At 38.4% G+C, this 20,729-nt stretch overlaps 1 protein-coding gene across 1 annotated transcript in view; it reads right to left on the reverse strand.

The window, feature by feature from the left end:
• LOC119653922 (long-chain fatty acid transport protein 4) overlaps nt 1–20,493 on the reverse strand; it is a 95,864-nt gene extending 75,371 nt beyond the window's left edge. Inside the window, exon 1 of the mRNA XM_038059082.1 lies at nt 19,904–20,493. Coding sequence (XP_037915010.1) covers nt 19,904–19,924 — 21 coding nt within the window. The 5' untranslated portion in view covers nt 19,925–20,493. The remainder of the gene's footprint in view (nt 1–19,903) is intronic.
• Between the last annotated feature and the right edge of the window lie 236 nt (nt 20,494–20,729).

Raw genomic sequence — 20,729 nt, forward strand, 5'->3', positions numbered from 1 at the left:
AGTGACCAAATCCTGGAGCCTGGAGCCTAGGGCTGACTTTTCTCTTAACGAAACATTTAAATTATTTCAAGGTTGTTTACCAGTTCCTGGTGTTGATTGGACATCTGGGAAGTTCAAATAGGACTTGGGGTTCGATTAGTCAAAAAACTTCTCATTACTATTGCCCCAAATCATTGCGATACTTTTTAGGAGCTAATAGTGTTGTATAGAGATGAGAGGTAATTTCAATCAAATGGCAGTACATAATATAGAACAAATGTAACAGTGCCAAAATAGAAGCAATAATCAATGGGTTACCAAAAAGGATCCTGGGATTCAATGCCAATTTCAGAGATTAGATTAGATTAGAAATATAATTTCTGTTTGTACTGATGACGCCCGCATTTAATTTGCAGCAGTTTTCGTATTTGGGACTTAAGACCCTTTTACCGAAAGTCATATTTATGCATCTTAATAAAAACATTTACAAAGACACGTATCTTCAATTCCATGGAAATTTTTATGAAATTTTCCAATTCTTGCATCCAGCAGAAGATACTATTTCTTCTATCTGAAACTAGTTTGGCATAGAATATCCATCGGGGCGATATATGGTACATAAGCCCTATTATCATTTATTTACGTCAATTGCGAGGTAATTTGATCAAATGTTTCTACTCGTATACCGGACATTATCTGTTCACAGCAATTATTAATTAGCCAAGTAAGCATTTTTATCTACGATACGAGATATGTACTGTGTACAAAGTAGTTTTATGCGTACGTAGATTTTCATATGAATGCAATGTATTAGAAAAACGTTAATAATGTATGTTGTAATATGTGAATGCACTTTATTGTTGACCTCGAACTTGGAACTGAGCGATATCTGATTAATACCAGATATACGTTTTAAAAGTTGTTTTGTTTTTGTTTTGAGATTGATATTTTTATAGAACTTTTGAAGTTAGCAGAAGATTAAAATGTAGCAATTACGCATGATAGTTGACTTGGTATCCAATTTTTAAATTACAATTTTATAAGAAAGTGACTATTGTCAACTGTAAGGATACAGTTGTTTACCCGAGTAGTAATGGTAGTAACAACATTTAATCTTTCAATTCTACCGACAACAAAGCGCATTACTTTTGCATCAAATGAATGTCATAAAAGGGAATTGACAAATCAAAAAGCATCCAGATATGAGAAGGTCAATTTAAAAAAGGAAATAAGCATTGTGGTACGAAGTTAGTTTTTAAGGTAGTAGTACCGTGTGACGCTTGAAATTTAAATCTTCTTCTTTTTCTTCAGTTGGCACGTTGTGATCGGTTGCACCATTTTCTTTTATCCAAAGCCTGATATGAATGTAACCGCGAGGCTTTAAAATCCTCATCCAGCCTATCAAGCTACCGTTGTTTCGACCGGCTTTTTAGTCGCTTTGGTGTTCAGACCAATCTTAATGAATGAATTCTCGTTAGCGTGAATTACGTGACTATACCATCGGAGACGCCTCTCTTGCCATTTTTCCACGATCGGTGCAACTTCTTTTCGGATGTGATTAAAGCGTGTCTCGCCCCTAGTCCCACGCAACATCTTCGTGTCCATTACTGGAAGATGTCGTTCATTGTCTTTTATAGTCGGCCAACACTCAGAACCATAAAAGGTTACAGGTCGAACGGCACTACGGTAAATTTTAGACTTGAGATGTTCGTTGATACGTGGCTCACAAAGAACACCAGTTGTGGAACGCCACTTCATCCAGATTGTGCTAACGCGTGAAACAATTTCAAACCGCAGTCCTCCATTGGCTGATAGCATTGACCGGAGATATTTTAATCGCTCAGTTCTGGGCAGATTCTTTTTCATGGGGATCGGTGGTAAAAAATTCAGTTTTATTGAGATTCAATCTGAGACCGTGTTGCATAAGGCGATCATTCTATCTTTGGATAAGTTGTTCGAGATCATTTTTGCTATTAGACGTCAGGAAAACATCATGTGACTTTTGGTCAACCCTAAACTTCAAAAGACATGTGTACAAATTTGGCAGCTGTCGGTCTAGTTATTAATTTGTGGAATAGAGAATTTTGAGTGAAGCAATTTTTGTTAATTTGATGAAAATGGATAAAGAGGAATTTTGTGTGTTGATAAAGCATTGCTTTTTGGCGATACTTTTCAAGCCAAGGCTTGGGTTGATAACCATTACGCTCGGACTTTACACCAGGTAAATCAATCGTTGAGAAGTGATTTGTTGAGTTTAAACGAGGCAAAATGAGCCCCGTGGACGCTCCAAAAGGCTGTTACCGACGAAAACATAAAAAAAGTCCACAAAATAATTTTAGATGATCGCAAAGTGAAGTTGATCAAGATAGCTGAGGCTCTAAAGATATCAAAGGAACGTGTTTGACATATCGTGCATAAATATTTGGGTATGCGAAAGCTTTGTTCAAAGTGAGTGCCGCGCGAGCTCACAATAGACCAAAAACAGTAACGAGTTGACGATTCTGAGTAGTTTTTGAATGCGCATGACATAATATTCTTCTTGAGAAGTGAAAAACCATCAACAGCGACTATTATATAGCATTATTGGAGCGTTTGAAGGATGGCAGAAAAACGGCCCCATTTGAAGAAAAAGAAGGTGCTGTTTCATCAGGCAAAATTGCATGAATTGGGTTTCGAATTATTTTCGAATATATCGTATTCTCCAGATCTGACCCTAGTGGCTTTTTCCTGTTCTCAGACTTCAAGAAAATGATCGCTGGAAGAAACTTAGCGCCGATGATGAGGTAATCCCCGAAACTGAGGCCTATTTTAAGGCTAAAGACAAATCGTACTTTAAAACTGGTGTCTAAAAATTGTATGATTGCTAGAATTGTTGTGTCATCCTTGAAAGTAATTACGAGGAGTGTTCCCAAAGTTCTGGGTATTGTGATCCAGTTGTATTATACTGGGCTAATGACTAATGCTTTCAAGTACAGATAAGTTCTGACAGGTTTTCCTAAACATGTTAGCCAATGCTAACCTGTATGGTTTAGTTGGTTGTCAAATTCAGACGTATTTTTAAGGGCAAGTTTTGAAGCTATGAAAGACGATATAAATCATCAAAGAGCCGTTATTTTTTCTCTACCGAAAGAGGGTGTGAAGACGATCCCCGTAGTGGACGACCAAACACTGCTGTCAATGTCGTTAACATCACTGCCGTGGAGAACCTATAGAAGGACGACAGACGAATAACTATTCGTGAAATAAGTATAAGGGAGTGAGCAAAGTTTCAGCCCGTTGGGTGCCCTGACTGTTGAGGCTGGACCAAAAACTGCACAGATTCGGCATTTTCCGTCAACTTCAGGGGTTGTTAGCCCGCTATGGCGACATTTTCTGGCAACAAATAATAAAATCTGGTGACCCTGGTTGACCCTTAAACAAATAATCATTCTATGGAGTGGCGCAAACCAGAAGAAGGACCTTCGCTTAAACGACGTTCAGTTCCTTCTGTTGGTATGGTAATGATTACCGTATTTTGGGATTGTGATAGGATAATCATGGTGGATTGCCTACCAAAGGGAACCACAATCATTGCAGAATATTATTCTAACCTTTTATCTGGTACATTACGACAAGTTCTCATCAAAAAGCGACCTGGAACGCTGCATAACCGACCATTGCTGTACCAGAGAAATGCAAGATCAGACATACTGTTCGCTGAACTAAGCAATTTTTAAACGAATTGCGCTGGGAATGACCCCCACAACTACCTTATTCGTCTGATGTGGTACCCAGCGATTGTCATTTGTTTCCAGAATTGCAAAACCGCTAGGTGAAGTGCGAACTCAGTGAATAAATGTAAATGTAGTGTTTATCGGAATAATTTATTAAAATTTCAACTGGATCGGCTAAATAGTATTTTTTGAGTGCTTCCCCTGACCACTTGGTCATCAGCGGTAGATTTACGAGTTGTTTTCTGTTCGTGCGTAGCAAGAGAGGCACTGCCATGGACTTTGAAAGGGATCACAATCTGATCGTCGTTTGCATTCGCTTGCTTGGCTCAGGGTGTGGAGGGCTACGACCTTCTAAGTTCAATATTGACCGCTTGTATGATCCAGCTGTCAATCGAAAGTGGGAGAGTAATCTTGCTGATCGGACGGAAGATACACTAAGTAACCTGGTTAAGAATATCGATCAGCGTCGACTGCCATCAAAAGTGTTCTTTCCTCGGGCGTTACTCAGATCGTCGGCTACATCCTGAAAGGGCTTCAAAAGATATCTGGCTGACTGTGGAATTGTGGAAGCAGAACGATGAATGCAATCAACTGACGACTCTATTGACCATTGCGAGTGATGGTGAGCTTGACGCGCTCGAACTCCAATATAAACCGAGATCCCGAGAAGGTCAGTGTAGTGTGCGCCGTGACAAAAGGGCATTTGTTACTGCGCTGTACAACTGCCGCAGACCGCAATGACATCAGAAGTATATAACGTATCACGAAAGAACTTTTCCGTGAAGGGTGCAATTCCATATCCCCCCTTGTTTTGGCCATGATTATAGCTCGTTATGAGTGATCGACGTTGTAGTTGATTTTGAAATTAGGACGGACGCTGATACGTCAAAAAACTACCTACAGGCTCTCTACAACAGAACTCCTATTCCACCCTTGTTTCCTTTCTGGGATAGGATGCTCTTAGCAAAAATAATTAAAATTGGTTGATTTATTGGTTTCCAAATTTCAAAGGCAGATCGTCTACCTCAAAAAGAAAACTAATCCCTTCATTTTTTTGTGTCATGTGATGCTTTTTTTTTCAGCCGGGACGTTCATGAGCGGAGTCTGCTCCTCTTGATTGGTTGCGCCATTTTGCTCTGTCAAAAGCGTGATTCCGATGCAGTCGCGAGATTTCCAAATCACTGTCCATGGATCAAGCCATCATCGTTTCGGCCGACCTTCTGCTCGTTTCCTATCGACTTCGATGATCAGACCGATCTTGGTAAGTAAATTCTAGTTAGTCAAATGGGATGACAAAACCATCGAAAACGCAATTATTCCACAATAGGTGCAACCCCATAACGAACGTGAATATCCTCATTTGGATGTGATCCATGCGTGTTATGCCATTAGTCTAACGCAGCATTACGTAACAGGGTAGGTCACTGCCACCGACAGTGATGGTGTCTGTTTTATTCAAATTCAATCTGAGATCATGTTGCAATGGGGCGATCATTCCAGTTTTGAACAAGTTCCTAAAGAGCCGCTTTGTTATGAGACGCTAGGAAAACATCATTTGCATTTGCATAAAGCAGTGTATAGGGCGCTGGGCGTTGGATGTCTCGTAAGACAATGTCCATAGCAAGAACAAAGGGGAGTGGTGAGAGTGTGCTTTCTTGATGAACACCGGCAAAGACACGAAGTGGTTTTGATATATCCGTCACACTTCAAACTTTACTTTTGGGATCGTGGTAAAGCAATCGAACTCAGCGCACGAGTTCTTCTGGTAATAGGTGTTGCTGCAGAGCATACCAGATCACATGGGACAATGCCTTTCCTAGATCCAGAAATGTAATGTAAAGAAGGCGAAGCTTTTACGATGTTTTTTTTGACGCAACGCCTATTGCGTCAGTAGTGCCGCAGTTCTTGACAAACCGCGTTAGATTCACAATTATTTGAACGATGCCGCTAATACGGTTGTCAAGAATGCGTTCGAAAATCTTCATGGTATGGGATAGCAATCAGACGATAATTTGAACACTCTGCTGGAATACTTGTCCTTTTCCATGTTGATCCTGGGGTGCTTTCTTACCAGCCAGATGCTGTTCTACCTTCTTCAATAACCCGATTAAAGAACTCACTAAGCCAAAGTGTCGGTTCTCAGCTCTTCCTTTTTCACAGCTCAGATGCGGTGCCTTGAGGCCTTGCTGTTTCCTCCGATTTCATTCGTTTTATTGCTTCTACAACTTCAGTGGGGTTAACTGGTAGAGTTGTTCCAAATGTCGGCAGTGTTTATGGAAATGGAAAATGAACAAATTCTTACGTTGAAATCTGCCCGAAATATTCCTGCCATCTATCCGCCGGAACAATTTGGGGTACACAGCCGAATTCACCGAGATCACGTTCTGATGCCGATATTATGCCTTCTTGTTACGGTTGACGCCCTTTGTGCTGCCTTGTTTGGAGACCTTGACAGGCTTCATTGAGCAGTGACATATTTCCTCAAACACCTCGACCATGTTGGTGAGTTTGCTTACCTTTATATTGAGTCTTGGACTTTGGGCAAGTGGCTCTGGATCTGGAGAAGAGTGACTGAAGATAAATACCAACAAAATCGCAGCCCCTGCCTAGTCATCCTATCTTTCCTATCCACGGAGTCGATTAATTTAGCACTGAGCTTGAAGTCACCCGACATGTTAATAACTCTAGATCCATCTTCGTTGATCTGTGGCAATGTTCTCCCTGTACTTTATACGGGAGAAGCACATACAAAATGACCGCCACTATTATTCAAAGTGTCGGTGTACTCTAGCCCGATAGTATCTAGGATGAAGTATCGCGTCAGCCTAAGGGCCATTTACCAGTAGGAGCGCTAATTAGAAAATGGAAGTGGCAGTGGATAGGGAATATTTTAGGAAATGGCGACAATTCCATTGTTTGCTAGCCCCTCATTTAGGGGATATTGGCAATCATATTATATAATTCAACTTTAAATATTTATATTTTATGCTCTGATCACGTCAGGACTGAGTTTTAGCAACTAGATTTTACCAATTCGCGGCCAAAATTTACCATTTTATCACTTTTTTCCATATTTGCCCCACTGTGCCCCATCCCTCTATTTCCCGGTAGGTAAGTTTTATGGATCAATGGCATGTTCGTCTGAAAATGATTATAAAATCAACGACCGAAATTGAGGGGTACTACAAACTACAATTAATTTTATTATTGCATATATACATGACTTGCTCCTTTCCTCAGTATCCTTCCTCCTGTATCAAATAAATTAGGAGAACTTTAGAATTTTTGAATTACTGGAATAATAGCAAAGACCATGGACTAACCACGGTAGACTTTTTTAAAATTCCGGCAGTCAAACATCTTTTTCCTTCGAAATACTCTTAAAAAAAAAGGTAAAGTGACAGAGAATTCCGAAAGATATATCGTTTATGAGCAAATTATCTTCTTATAGTAATTTTTGTATAAAATCCAAGCCGTTTGAACTTCCCACGTTTACTTAAACTGGTCATTGTTTGAAGGTTAATTACAATTTTTATGTAATAGATCAAATTGTCTTCAAGCAGGTAGATACATAGAATAGATGCATAATTTCTAATTTAATTGCTTCTAACAATATACATTCTCACTCATTTTTAAAGTTTCCTGCTTTTTACTCGTAAATATTGTGTCACTCAAAACTATCTTACAACCTATCCATTAATTTTTTTTATCCCTGCATGATTTATATTGTACTATAAAATTATTTTAGACGATCATGAAATGACATTGCAAATATGGAAACATTTAAATTTTCTTGTTGAAATGATAGAGGCTATAAATACCTTTTTGTATAATTATAAATGTAGTTATTATATAAAAGTTCTCATGAACTTAACCTGACAACGAATGGATGGAAACGTTTTTCCACAGGAATCAATTATAAAAATCTTGCAATTTATAGGCAATTAGATATTTTTTTGGATTTGCTTGCAGCAGTGATGAAGGGAATAGTCGGCATAAACATGTTTGTATAAAGTGCTTTTAATTTATCCTTAATAAAAAAATAAGGAAAAATGATACTTTATAAAATCGAACTTTGAACAAAAACCAAAATATTCAAATAAAAAAACAACAATTTTCATGATAAATGCTTGAATATTTACTATGTTGAAGACTGAATATTTTATCATCTCTAAAGTAAAAAATATTTTATGATAATTAAGTTTTTTTACGGTGCACATTCCTAAAATATTATCAAGCGAAATTTAAATATAAATTATTCGAAAATTGTTCCCATTGATTTGGTTCTGAATGCATTTTGTGGATATAATAAATCAGTAAAATTATATTTTTCCAAACAAATTTTTCAGTATAGATTAATTAGGATGCACTAGCGAAAATACTTAAATTATTCTATTGTACATACATCTCCATATTGGAATGCCAGACGAATAATAGAAGAGAGTTTTACGGAATTTATTGATCAAATAATGGATAGGATGGAGAAAGGAATATGTCAAAGGTGCAATCGAAAGTTATGCTAAAATGTTATGTTAATTTATATCAATCACCACAGAGTCTTGACATATATACACATAGCTTAGGTCACTTTTATGAATAAAGGATGGAAATTAATCCGGCATATCAAAGAAATTGATTTGAGACTTTTCAACATGGTATGCGTAGATAAATCTGATTAACACTAAGGTCAAGGTTAATTTATGAAATAATTTTTAAATTTATTTTATTTTTAATAGTTATTTAGTTTGATAACGATTGAGGAATTTCGTTCTTTGGAGCATCTTTATCACTAATAATTGCGCAAAAAACATGTATTTGACCTCGATTGATGTGCTCATGAATTTGTTGTTTATGTTCTCTTTTTTGTAACTTTTATGAAAATATTAAAGTCCCGAAATAGACTATGGCATCTAGGTCTTAAGATACCTTCAATATCTGCTCGAATAACGTCAGTATTCGTAGTAGTAAGTAGTGGTAGTAAGTAAGCAGTAATTAGTAGTAGTACTAGTAATAGTGTTAACATTATTATGTTGCACAAATTTACTGCAAACGCTCTTGAGGTCACCTTAGAAATACATAGCGCCGTAATACCGATCAGAATATACATTATTATGTGGGAAAGTTTGGTGGAAATACTTCTATTATCAGCGAAGTTATAGTAGATTGAATGTGTCTGTTACGCGTAAATTTACTGGACCAAAGTTAAAGTTATCATTGTTTAACTTGTTTGGTATAGTTTTGGTTCTTATTTAAACTTTCTTTGCTGGGATTAATGCCTAGCGCAGGTATTTAAAGACGAAAGAATATCCTTCCGTTTCTAATTAACAAATTATTACAAAAGCATTTTCATGCTATTGAGATATGTAAACCGACTCATCACAATAAATATCGTAGGTTTTTCGATTGGAGTTTGAAGGTTTGACAGGGCATTTAACAATTTACTCTTCGCTATCATTTCTGAATGTTTGTCTTTATTCCATTATTTGTTAATTCATCGTAAAGTAAAAGAATTATTATAGCTTTTTAAAGTTCGTTGACTACTCTTTTCCCCAGGAGGGTTGTTGACCCATATCTTCTTTCTTGATTCACTTGATGAAGACATTATCCAAATTTTACATTGGGTTTAGCCCCGATAAGCATTGGAGTTTATAATATGCAACCCTCAATTCGTCGGTGATTAGTTCTGAGTGGAAAATTCCAAATTTCAATATATATTTATTCAAATCAAAGCAAGTGTTTGCTAGTTTATCACCTGTTGTTATTTGGCTACTATCCACCATAAAAGAATGTCTTTTAGTTTCTTGTTGACTTATGACAATGCTCCACAATAGATTTTTTCCTGATACGTAGAAAAATTGTGGAATAGGGTCCCATTCCTTCCTTTGTTCCATATTGGGAATTGCAGAGTTCTATATTTAGTGTAAATTCGAAAATGAAGATCAAGGCAAATTAATTTCAAGCATTTAATTCTTAATTTGTTTATATGTATTTTCGACAGATATAGTGTTAGCGAGATTAAAATTTTTTTTTCCAACTTGCTGTTTTAACTGGGTTTTTTCCATTGCTTCGATGAAGGATTCTCTGTGCCAACTAAACATATGCATATCTTTCGATTTTCGAATTTTATTGTATCTCACCCCTTACCCGCAGATATTTAATTGCATTATAGTTCTTCATCGTTCGCGGTTTACTTTGCCAGTTACAGGTTCGCTTTTATTCGGGGCGAGTTTGCAAATTTTTGTCTCCTAATTGGAATCAGGTCTGATTATATAAATAACACAAAGGAAAGACAAGTTACATAACCTTTTGAAGTCGAGAGCAAAATCGAAAAGATAATTACTTTTTAGAAATGGGAAACTATCGAAATAAGGAATGGCATCCGAGTTCCTTGACAGATCATTATTCCCAATTGCTTCTCAATGGTTCTAACTAAGTTAAGAATCTAGAAGCTTATTATTAAAGTAGTGAAGCTACTGAGAGTTGTCTAGAACTGCATCTTGAACTGTTTCGGCTTCCTCTTTTTAATACATACATATTCAATGTGTGGCTTGAAATTTACCTTTATTGAGAGTTACGAGAAGTACCTGGTGATTAAGATCATCTTCCATTTAAGTTAAGGTAGCCCTGGAAGAAAGACTTTCCTCTACTTCGAGTGGGATGTAATAGTTGCGCGGATGAATACAATATGTTTGACAGCAAGATAGCATTTGACATAAACATGATGTCGGCGTACCACAACTAACGAAGCTATAATAGACCAAAATTATCTTTCTCATGTGAAAATGGGAAGCTGACTTATTGAGCAATATGACCACTGATTATATAGATACATGGCATGACAGTATATAATGTTATATTAAGTAGCACAACATTACATTACTTCGATAGTTGTCCGATTACTAAGGTTAAGCGCTGGTGGAAATGGCTAGTACTCAGATGGGGAACCGAAGAATAGTTATATTTTTAACTTTTTTTCTTTTTTAGTTCACTGCATGAATGTTTTGGCATTTAGTCAGTCGATTTGAAGAGAAAGACCTAGCAACTTCAACTAAACTCATAATGGGTGAGAATCCTTATACCATTGATGAACAGAAATTACATCCGTTCTAAGTTATTGGAGTTTACTCTGCAGATGTCATCGTTATATTCTTTTCTGAGAATAATTCAGCATTAATGACTTGGGATTATGTGGTTAAAGTAGTAGACTGTTATCACGTTTTGGGGATATTCACTGACGGTACACAACAGTACACAGTAGGAGGCAATGTGGTCAGCATTACGCTTGCCCGAGATTATTACCCAGATTTGACTCAGGTACTTATTCACAGGTGAGTCCGGATATCCGACATCTAGTCACGATACAAATCCCTCTGCTACCAGTGAGATTTGAATCGCGACATTCCGATAAGAGAGCCCAGCGCTCTAATTATTGAGCCATTCGGACTACATATAATTACATTTTAAGCAATGCTGTAAATGGAAATTGCATTTATAAATGACGTCAAAATTACCAATTATTGAAACGAAGCGTTTACTGCAAGATTGGCTTCTTCTTTCATAGTTAATCATAAAATAAATGTAAACATAGATGCAATACTTTTACCTAAGCCTAGTCGAACAACGTCAAGATAGTACTACGTGACTTGTAAGTATTGAAAAAGAACTGATCCATCGTGGAACTATTGCGAGTTATAAAACTAAGAAGAAAAGCAGGCTCATAAAATTCGCTTACAAAGATAGTAATCTCCGAAAGAGGACCTGACCTTAATCAGGTTTAGCGACCTTCAACCAGATTGACCGCGTCCCCATTGAGGAATGCCTGAAAATGCTCATACAGCGTAGAAAAATGCGACAGCAAACATTGTCTTGTCAGCAGGATATCGATAGCGAATAGTTAGCGCCGCTGTCAATCAACTGAAAGAGGCAATTGAGACGGCTGCACAGAAAATTGCCGGACAAGAAACTAGGCTTTGTGCATGGTTTGGCCATCAATTAGAGAATTGCTGACTATAAATAATACCAATAGTGATCCACAGGACCTAAACGAGATAAATGCGTAGAATCAGAACCTACGCCGTAAAAATATGCTGAAAGGAGAAACCCAAGCAGATAGAAGATGAGACCTGCATGCAGATTTTACCATAATTTATATAAGATTCGCTAATAATTTGACGAAAGGACTACCGCAGGATGTCAGTTTGGAATTATATTTTATAGGGGTGTAGCGGAGGATCCTATGGAGACGTGGAGCAGGCAAACATTCGATGGCCTCAATGTTTCGAGAATCTATTCAGTGCCATACCCCAATCTCGAGGCATCGAAGGAGCAGTTGTTAGACAACAGGTGCCTCCACCACCTACACTCATGGGGTGCCCAGAGGTGGCGGTGAGGAAGACGGAACGGCAATCCGGTCGGCCAAACCAAATCAAGTGGCCGAGGAGAACCTGCTTAGTGGTGGCACTGGGAGACTCTCTACTCACTTTGGCTTGCAGGCCGTGATGCAGTAGGCGAATGCTCCAAAGCCCTAATCAGGGCGATCAGACCCGAGTTTCACCAGGGATATACTGGTACCATGGGAACCAAGATAGCCCCTGGACTCTCAGACTTCGGGTGAACTCCCTTTGTATGTGAGTATCGCTCGGTTATTTGCGGTTGGCCCCCTAGTGGGAGCTTCATTTGGTTGTAGGTTATTCTCAAGCGAGAAGAGACCTTCAGGCTTCGACGTGGTGTTGCGTTTCAACATGGGTGCCACAGTCCTTAGTTCGGTGGAGGTTTAGGTAGGTCTTGCATCCACCAGTATGAATGCCACGCCATGCACTTGGTATAGACTGGTACCGTTGTTGCTTGTCTCAGCGGGGCTCTGATTGTGGTCATCCACAATCCGTCCGTGTCTTAAGAAGACCGTGGGATTAAATCGTCCAGACAGGTGCTTACGTTAAACCCTCAAGGACTCACGTACACTCGGGGAAGTCAATGCTGAAAAACAACATAACCCCGGATATAGAAAGAATACCTTGGGACTCTTAAAATTAAGCAGTATAGAGTGCCGACTAAGCTGATAAACACTATTTGGTCGAAACTATATCGGAAGATTGGCGCAAAAGTGTCATTGATAGAATAGCTGACAAACTCTGCTGGGAGAACTGCTGCAAAAAGTAATTGAAAAATGGCAAGAAATATCCCTAAAAATTATTTTTGCGAATATCAGGAAAGTATTCAAAGTGGAACATTAACAATTGATCAGATATTATCAGTGAAACAGATACTGGGGAAGTGACATAAACATGACGTGTATGTCAATCAAATTTCCGTTGGCTTCAAACAGCCATAGGATAGTATCGGTCGATCGGTGTTGTACAAAATATTGCCTGAATTTAGAGTTACAGTGAAACTGACATGACTCAATAAAGCTGCAAAACCAGCACACAAGATGTTTCAGCACTGATTCCGGATCAAAACAAGGTGATGGGCTGACCCCCACATTATTCAATATCGCTCTGAAGTGCATAATGTGCAAGACATCAGTGGATCCAAGTGGTTTGTTACTGTACAAATCATCGAAGATAGTGGTCTATGCGGATGATATAAATATTTTGGCACTATCGAAAGAGACTGCAAAGGAAGACCTGGCGAAACTTTATGAAGCACCAAAGGAAGTTGACATTGAAATAGATGAAGAAATACTAAAATTAGAACACAACCCAGAAGAAAGACTAATCAGGCAAAACGTGACACTAAATGACCACAACCTCGGATAAGTTTTCAGTTTTGTGTACTTAGGTGCAAGTTTCAGAAAGGACGACGGCAAAATAGACGAAATCCGCAGGCTGATCATGCCAAGAAAACATTCTACCTCGCACTAATAATTTAAAAAAAAAATATGTCTACGGGCAAATAACGTTTATAATATGTAAAATTTCGATTTAGCATGTCCTTCGTTCGGGAGCCAGACAGCGAATCAGGTCGGCGAGGAAAAATCAATGCTTTTGAATGTCGAGTCCTCAGAAGTACCATAAGCTCGTGAGGGTAGATGGGGGACGGCAAATGAGATATGGTAGTGATTTGTATCTAGCATACAAGGAACACCTCCCCCCCCCCCCCCATCGTCCGTTAGAACAAATAATGATAGAAAAATGATGAGCTGCTCAATTTTTTTTCAAAGAATCCAAGCTTCATCTTTATCCATGGGTAAAAAGTATAAAACTGATAGTAGAATATTGGAAAAATTCTGAATTGGAAATGGAAAACTCTGAATTGGAAATGGAAAAGTCTGAATTTTAAATGGAAAATTCTGAAATTGACTTGGAAAAGTCTGAAGTTAGTTTGGAAATTTCTGCAATTAGTTTGGAAAATCTGAATTGGTTTGGAAAATTCTGAATTTGATTTGCAAAACCTATATTTGAAAATTGAAAGCTCCCCAGAAGAATCTCCTGACGTCTGCTGAAAGGCACGGTAGAAGGTAAACAACCACTCAAAAAACACCGAAACAGGCTCAGTGAACAACGTAAGTTTCATGCTGTTCAGTTTACGCAATTGGTCGCTTGACTGAGAATGGGGGCCAGCATTTTGGAAAGCAAGGACTGATATCGGAGTGTAGCAGCACAAAAGAAGATATACATAGTGTTACATAGCGTTTCTACCATGGCATACATAGCCCTAAATCTTCGTTATAAACTTAACAGAAAGGAGAGCAGAATTCGTTGTCAGAAAGTGAGAAAGTGCTTATTTTATTGAAGAATCAATTTTATATTTCACCAGGATTTGAGCCGAGTAGGCGAGTCACTACAAAATTGCATAGCTAACAAGATGCAATTTATAATTAAAACAGAGCTAAATGCTAAATACTTCACTTAGTCGAAGGATATTTACTAAATTAACTTACAAATAAATCCTTTATTATTTATTTATTATTATTCCAAACAAAAAATGCCTTAAAGTCATTAAGAATTGCGAAGAAAATGGCATTACCTCAGCCAGATAAAAATCGTCCATTTTGCGCATAGCATTCCAAAGATAATTTCCGTACACTATAAAGAAATTTTTTTGAAAGGATTACTGTTGGGCATTTCTGGAGTTTTTCTCTTGAACCTAGTCCATCACAATATAAGGCTGGTATATCGCCGCCTTTAAGAAGAAGAGTCAAGGGTGCCCTTATATTTTCTTTTTAACTATTTTGATATAAACTGTATTCAGCAAACGTTGATCATTTAAGAGCGATATAGGAAAATATATAAGAAAGATTCTTTATTAATGTTTAGGGGGTTGGTTTGGTGGTGGATGGTAATGCCAGTTGTTAGTTGACACTGAATGTCATACAACAAATGCTTCTTGTTTACTGCCTTATGGAGCATAAGGCATACACACAGTCCCTTCCATCGTGTTATTATTTCTTTAGTTTTAATATCCTAGTTTCCATTCGACAAGTAAAAGGGTAGTATACATCCCAGGGCGAAATGTGGTCCTCCAGGTTCCCAGGTTGGGTAGAACTGACAACCATATACGGAAAACAACTGGTTACCAAGCTATAAAGTGAGCCTCGAACTGAATAGATGTTACAACGACGAATCCTGCAACGAAAACGTACGAACGATTTGCGTATTTTTTCATGGAATGTAGAGGGATGGAGCTGTCAAGCAGTTTACCGATACCCTGCCCCAATATAGGGCTGATGTAACAGTGTTACAAGAGGTGCGCTGGACAATGGTCGGTTTCCTGGAGAAGAGCCACTACACCATATATTATAATGAACATCCATATGTTTAGAGTAGATTTCTTAGTCAGGCAAAAATTGCAACCTGCTGTTATTGGCTTTGAAAACATAAGCGAAAGGCTATGCACTCTGCGCTTCCGAGGCAGAGGAGACTGCAGAGTCAGAGAAGGATAGCTTCTATGAGGCAGTAGAACGAACCCCCGAATCAAAATCATACTTGAAGATTTTCACAGCCAAGTAGGGACGCAGCTTGTACTCAGTAGATACGTTGGCTTCCATAGCTTACATAAAGATATTAATGGTAACGGACCGCAGATTATTCAGTTAGTAGTATCACATGAAATGGTTTTTAGAAGAACCTGGTTTGGGCGGAAAGTGGCCCGTAAACATACGTGGGCCTCTCCAGATGGGATCATTTCCAACCATATTGATCATGTGTCGATTGAATACTTCCACCCTTGAGTCTTAATGAATGTCAGAATATCTAGGGGGGCCAATATAGATTCGGATCACTATCTCATTGGCGTAGTGTTTCGACCTCTAATGACAATATCGCCTAGAATCCCCTCTGACAATCAGGTGAGAGTTTACACTGAAGCCATCCACAACAAAGTCTTCCGTAACAATTATAAGGGGGAAATGGATGCCGCAATAATTGCGGTCAACAGAGGTCTTGTTGATGAAGTATCGAAAAATGACCTTCACAACCATCTGAAGAACATCATCATTGATATGGCCACAAAGATACTTAGCCCCAGTCGCGAGAAAAGCAGGAACGGCTGATTCGACGATGAATGGGCAATGAGCAATGGAACAAAAGCGGGCACGCGTAAAGAACTTTTATTTTAGCAAAAACCTACTCGGTATCCCTTTGCGAGGAGTACAGAGGGAAGTGCTTGACGTTAAACTCGAGTTTGTCCACTCTCTTTGTGACTGTTGACCCTCTATGAATAGTTGCGTTGTCCATTATCGAGAGAGTAAAATGCCACTTCCAACCGTTTTCGTCCACGATAGCCCAGATAGAAGCGGGAGATAGCGCCTCATGTGATCGCTTCTTCCCTGCTACTGAAACGGTGGTGTTTTCCAGAGTTTTCCATAGTTGTTCCATAATTTTTTAAGGGTTATTCCTAACTTCCTTCGGCCATTCTAAACACTCGTACACCATACGCCGATGAGATAGTCCACTTCATTTGCTCCAATATTTTTCCAGAGTTTTCTTCACTTTCAATAAAACCGAGGACCTCTGTTTTGAGCTTTTTCCAATGTAGGCCCTAAAATTGCGGCTGCTTCCTTGTACCTCAATCCTGATTAAGAAATGAAGTAACTTTTAGGGGAAATACGACTTCAGTAAGAGAAAAACTAATTAAATCAGTTCAGGTGGCTCCTGATTACTAGCTTATTCCGGGTAAGTTTGAGAAAGTAATTAGCAACCAAACAATTTAAACTTCTAAGTACTTGGGAAGCTCTCTGTGTGTGTCTGTCAGTGGACATTAATAAGATTCTACACGAAACGGCGGAATTAACTACAGTCAGAAGTACACGATTTTATATCTAGAAGTCATGAAAAACAGCAAAGATTGAGGAGATTACATTTTTCCTAGAAGAAGAAAATTGATGGGCATCTCAGATTTCTCTCACTGAATAAGCTCCATCCTTATCCAGTGATAAAATGCTGGTATAAAACCTTAGAGGGGAATATTGAAAAATTCTGAATTTGAAATGAAAAATTCTGAAACTGTCTTGAAAAAGTCCGAAGTTTGTTTGGTAAAATCTGAAATGGTTTGGAAAAATCTGAATCAGACTTGAAAAATCTATATGAGAGCACAGGGATGAACACAATCATCCAAGACAAATTTGGATTCGAACTCGGTATAATGAGATTGAAAGACTTACGCTCAACCAGCTTGACCATAGGACTGTAAAAATAAACAAGTCGGGAAACCGGAAGCTGGACGCTTTAGGTACGAAAGGTTTTGTGTATTTCTTAGTACGTAGCACGTAATATATCCATATATTATGTGAGAGTATCCACTTTCGGGTGATATTGACATTCATAGTCTTCAATTTTCAAAGAAGCAACAAATTTGAGGTATTATAACTTTGTAAGTAATAGTGCGATTTCCACCAAACTTGGTAAGATCATGCTCTATATTATAGTCTACATCACTGCAAAATTTCATGGTACTAGGATGAACTTAAGGGGGGTTTCTAACCAATTACAAAAAATTGTAGTAATATACTATTATTAATTTTATTTAAACAGATATCGGCATGGAAAGTATTTCGAAGCCCAGGCACCATATAGTGGCAGCCTCCTGATTTTTTTCAGATTTTTCGGTTGAGTAGTTTCTGGGAATGGCCCCCTTAAAGAAGTGATCACTTTCAACCCCCCGCGCTCCCCACCCTTCCAACGAATGTCAAAACTTAGATCGACTTTGAAAAGTACAGAACAGTTCCCACCTTTCTACCAAATTTGGTGTCAATCGCTATAACCGTCTCCGAGAAAAATGCGTGTGACAGACAGACAGACAGACAGACATATAATAAATAAGAAAAAGATTGGAGCTGCGTATCGTATAACTCTACTCCGAACATGTTGCGCTTACAGAACAATTTCCAATGAAGCAGCTTGCGTGATAGCAGCAATGATCCCGATTGAGATTCTGGCGAAAGAAATACAACGACTTTACGATCGAACGTACCTCACCGGAGAATCCCCTGCCCGTCGGCGACAGTTCGCACGAGCTGAAACTGTCGCGGAATGGCAAGAGAAGTGGGACGAGTCAGAAAAAAGCCGTTGGACTCACAAAATCATATGGGATATCCGGAAATAGATCGAGCGACCTCACGGCGAAGTAGGTTTCGACCTAACTCAATTCTTGAGCGGACACAGAGGCTATCGAGAATATCTGTATCGATTTGGGCGTGATGATTCGCCATATTGCCCACAGTGTGCAAACATTCCAGAGGACGCAGAACACGTCTTTTTTCACTGCCCCAGATTCGAAACCCAAAGGGCTACCTTAGAAGCTCCCGGTTGTAGCACTTTACACCCGAAAATATCATGGGGCTTATGGTGAAAGCCAAGGGGATATGGACCGAAGTTGAAAAAGTGATTACAGCCATCGGAAAGAAGCTTAGGCAGGAGGAAGTCATCCGAAAGAATGAACGCGAGAGGAACACGAATGTTGACATGAGCGCAGAATAAATTCTAATCCAGCCCCGCGACGTAATACCAAATGGGGGTCCCGCGGGGAGAGTGGAAGGAGAAGGAGGTGGTTTTAGTGGGTAAGAGTCCCACATAACCGTGTGGCAGGAGGCTGCGGTAGGTTTTGAAGCTTTCCACCTTCCATGGAAAAAAAAAGACAGACAGACAGACAGACAGTAAACCGATTTTAATAAGGTTCTGTGTTTACACAAAACCTTAAAAATAAACACAGCACATTCTTTTTAAAGGGCGAAGTTGCTTCGTTCTGTGAAGATGACAGACCTTTAACTTGGTGCTGAGACCACCTGACTTGACACAAAGCTGATTCGGTTAGCTCTCATATATTTTTTGAGGGCTTACCTTGAAGTTGCTGAGTTAGAAATATTCAACCATCTTTTAGTTTTCAAACAGTAATGGAGTCGATTTCTGTAAACGCAATCCGGAAAACTATTCCACTAACCAAATCGAAAGTCTATGTTCTCCACGAAAATGTACATTGCACCATAGCTTACTTGAAGTCATATTAGTAAAGGCAGTTTTCTTGAACGATTCTTAATAATACATAGTGCGTAGATATAAAATATCTTTATCTTCGCTACTACTTAATTCTTTTATAATGTTTACCAAAAAAAGAAGTCTTTACCCTTACGGGTACGAGTTGATTGATGAATACGTTATCAAAAAATTGGCGTTAGTAATTACCTACGATTGGAATTTTTTTCTTTTCAATACACAAGTATGTATCTTTATGCTTTATATGTTTTGGAGGCATTGTGGATAAATAGACAAAAACTTTTCGTTAACCATTTGGTGGTATTGTCCTAACAATTGTGGTTTTCTGGTATAAAATCAGACATTACTTCAGGGAAATTTCTTTAGACTTAGAGGATTGAACTTCGTTATCAAATTTGGCAATTAAAACTTCTTTTTCCTATTCGGTAGTGTTAATTTATTGGTCTTGCAAATACCGATATTTCGGGAACCACTTGTTCCCTTCATCAGTCTAAAAGTCTTGTTAGCACTGAGGAAGGGAACAAGTGGTTCCCGAAATATTGATATTTGCAAGACCAATAAATTAACACTAGCGAATAGGAAAAGTGTTTAATTTTTCAAATAATTTGATCGCTAGAAAGACCGCGATTGCACTCAGATGCGTTATCAGAGTCAACAATATGATTTGAGAATGTTTCTAAAAAAGCAAAGATTGTAGATTCATTTCCGTAGTTTTCGCTCAATTTTAGCAGTCACTTGCGCCGATCTCATGTTTTCTAATATCTTTTTTTTTTATCTTACCGCATCAATAGGTTCCATCATGTCGCAGTTTTGATGAAAATGTCAACAGGTATCAAAATAACTGACTGTTCGCTTGTAGTATTTCCTTGATTTTGATGTTGGTTTCACAAGGAAATGATTTACTGCAGCCACTTATATTCACTCTTCACCATACATAACCAAATTCGAATTTTCGCAATTTACTTTTAGATAACTATTCGTATCACTGAAAATGCATGTTACTATTTTATACACTTTACAAACAAACCAATTTTGCATTGACTATAGTCCATGTTTTCAGTGAATTCTTTAGCCTTCGCACTTCACTTAGTCACCATCAATCGGGCCTTATTTTACTATCAAATTACTTGATGAATTCCCGGTGCGAATTCATACTAGAGACGATATTAGATACAAATGCATTGGATAGTGGAAATCGATAGTGGTTGAATGTTCAAAAGAGTGCGACCGAGCCCGCGATCGAAACACTACTAGCGACTTTACCTTAGCATAAAATTTAGTAAAGATATTTGGAGAGTCAGCATCAAGTTAGGCCGATTGCTAACTGCTAACTGATGTTTTTAACGCCACTGGATGGCTAGCGTACCGCATGTTAACTGGTTTCTAGATGGCTAGATTGAGTATGCTAAGTTTGCAACGCTATCTTGTTGAGAAAGTACTCGATATGTGGAGTATGGTCCACATAGTGTTGCATGGGTCTTTCACTGCCTTATGTATGTATGTTTGCCTGTACTTTCCTAGGGGTGTTTTTTTGTTGTGCGTAATTGCGTATTATCAGCGAAGTTGTTGAACCTAACAATTTTTAAGCTTTGTTTAAGTGTAATCT

The sequence above is a fragment of the Hermetia illucens genome, chromosome 4 (assembly GCF_905115235.1).
Source record: "Hermetia illucens chromosome 4, iHerIll2.2.curated.20191125, whole genome shotgun sequence".
In the NCBI taxonomy this organism is placed as follows: domain Eukaryota; kingdom Metazoa; phylum Arthropoda; class Insecta; order Diptera; family Stratiomyidae; genus Hermetia; species Hermetia illucens.